The sequence below is a fragment of the Fukomys damarensis genome, unplaced genomic scaffold (genome assembly GCF_012274545.1).
Source record: "Fukomys damarensis isolate Sample0158 unplaced genomic scaffold, DMR_v1.0_HiC HiC_scaffold_15, whole genome shotgun sequence".
Lineage (NCBI taxonomy): Eukaryota > Metazoa > Chordata > Mammalia > Rodentia > Bathyergidae > Fukomys > Fukomys damarensis.
The window spans coordinates 5,257,770-5,258,857 of NW_022900927.1; the positions used below are offsets into that span (position 1 = coordinate 5,257,770).

The following is a 1,088-nucleotide window of genomic DNA, read 5'->3' on the forward strand; positions in this document are numbered from 1 at the left end:
ACTGCCCCGCGACGCCGCTGGGACCAGCCGCCACCCTACGTGGCTCCACCTTCTTACGAAGGCCCCCACAGGACCTTGGGGACGAAGCGAGGCCCTGAGCTCTCCCAGGCGCCCACCTCCGCCCCAGCTCTGACCCCAGCCAGGACAGAGGGAGGGCGCGCGAAGAAGAGGCTGGATCCTCGGATCTACCGGGACGTCCTCGGGGCTTGGGGTCTCCGACCGGGGCGGGGGCTCTTAGGGGGCTCTCCAGGTTGTGCAGCGGCCAGGCCCAGGCCGGAGTCTGTCAAGGGGGCTGCGAAGAAAAGCCCGGGCCAAACTGCTGCTGGCCTCAACAGTGGCAGCAGCGGTCGTTCCCAGGCCGACGCTACTGGTAGCCCAGGCACGGAGACAGCTCCTGCGGGGTCTGCTCCTGCGACCCCCAGGCCCCTGCGTCCCGCCCCCAGGTCTGGGCACCACCTCAAGGGCTCCAGGGAAGGGAAAGAAGGAAGGGAACATATCTGGCTCCCTAGATGCTGGATTCCTTCCCCTAAAAAGCAGCCGCCCCTCCACAGCCAGACCCTCCCCAGACCGTGGGCTCCAGGAGGCACGGGATGGAGAGAGTTCCAGGGTAAGAGAGAAGGGGAGGGACCCGAGGCTCTGGGAGGTTGGAAGGCGACCCGCCGCGCCCACACCCTGCCCCGCAGCTCGCGGGGTCCCGCTCGTGGGGAAGGCGTCTTTGTCATTGACGCCACGTGCGTGGTGATACGATCCCAGTATGTTCCGACTCTGCGAACCCAACAGGTGCAGCTTTTGCAGTCTGGGGAGCCGCGCGTCGTGGGAGATGGTCTAGGGCAACCCAAGGGCAGTAAGGAGGAGGGTGAGAGGGCCTCAGTCTTTCCCTCCGCCTGCCAGAAGCTGCTACTGAGCAGTCGCCTCTCGCACCAGCCCAGTGGGGGGCACGGGTGCAAAGCCGAGGGCAGGAAGCCGGAGGACTCCTCACCGGAGGAGCGCACTTCCCTCATCTTGGGACTCTCGCTCGGCGAAGTCAACCGGCCCTGCCCCGCTGCGCAGCCGGGTAGCCCAGAGCGCGCAGCCTCAGGCCCGGCGGC

The 1,088-nt window shown here is 67.6% G+C and overlaps 1 protein-coding gene across 1 annotated transcript in view; it reads left to right on the forward strand.

The window, feature by feature from the left end:
* Ddn (dendrin) overlaps window positions 1-1,088 on the forward strand; it is a 3,920-nt gene that overhangs the window by 1,067 nt on the left and 1,765 nt on the right. The window contains exon 3 of the mRNA XM_010623697.1: window positions 2-1,086. Within this exon, the coding sequence (XP_010621999.1) occupies window positions 2-1,086 (1,085 nt within the window). The remainder of the gene's footprint in view (window position 1; window positions 1,087-1,088) is intronic.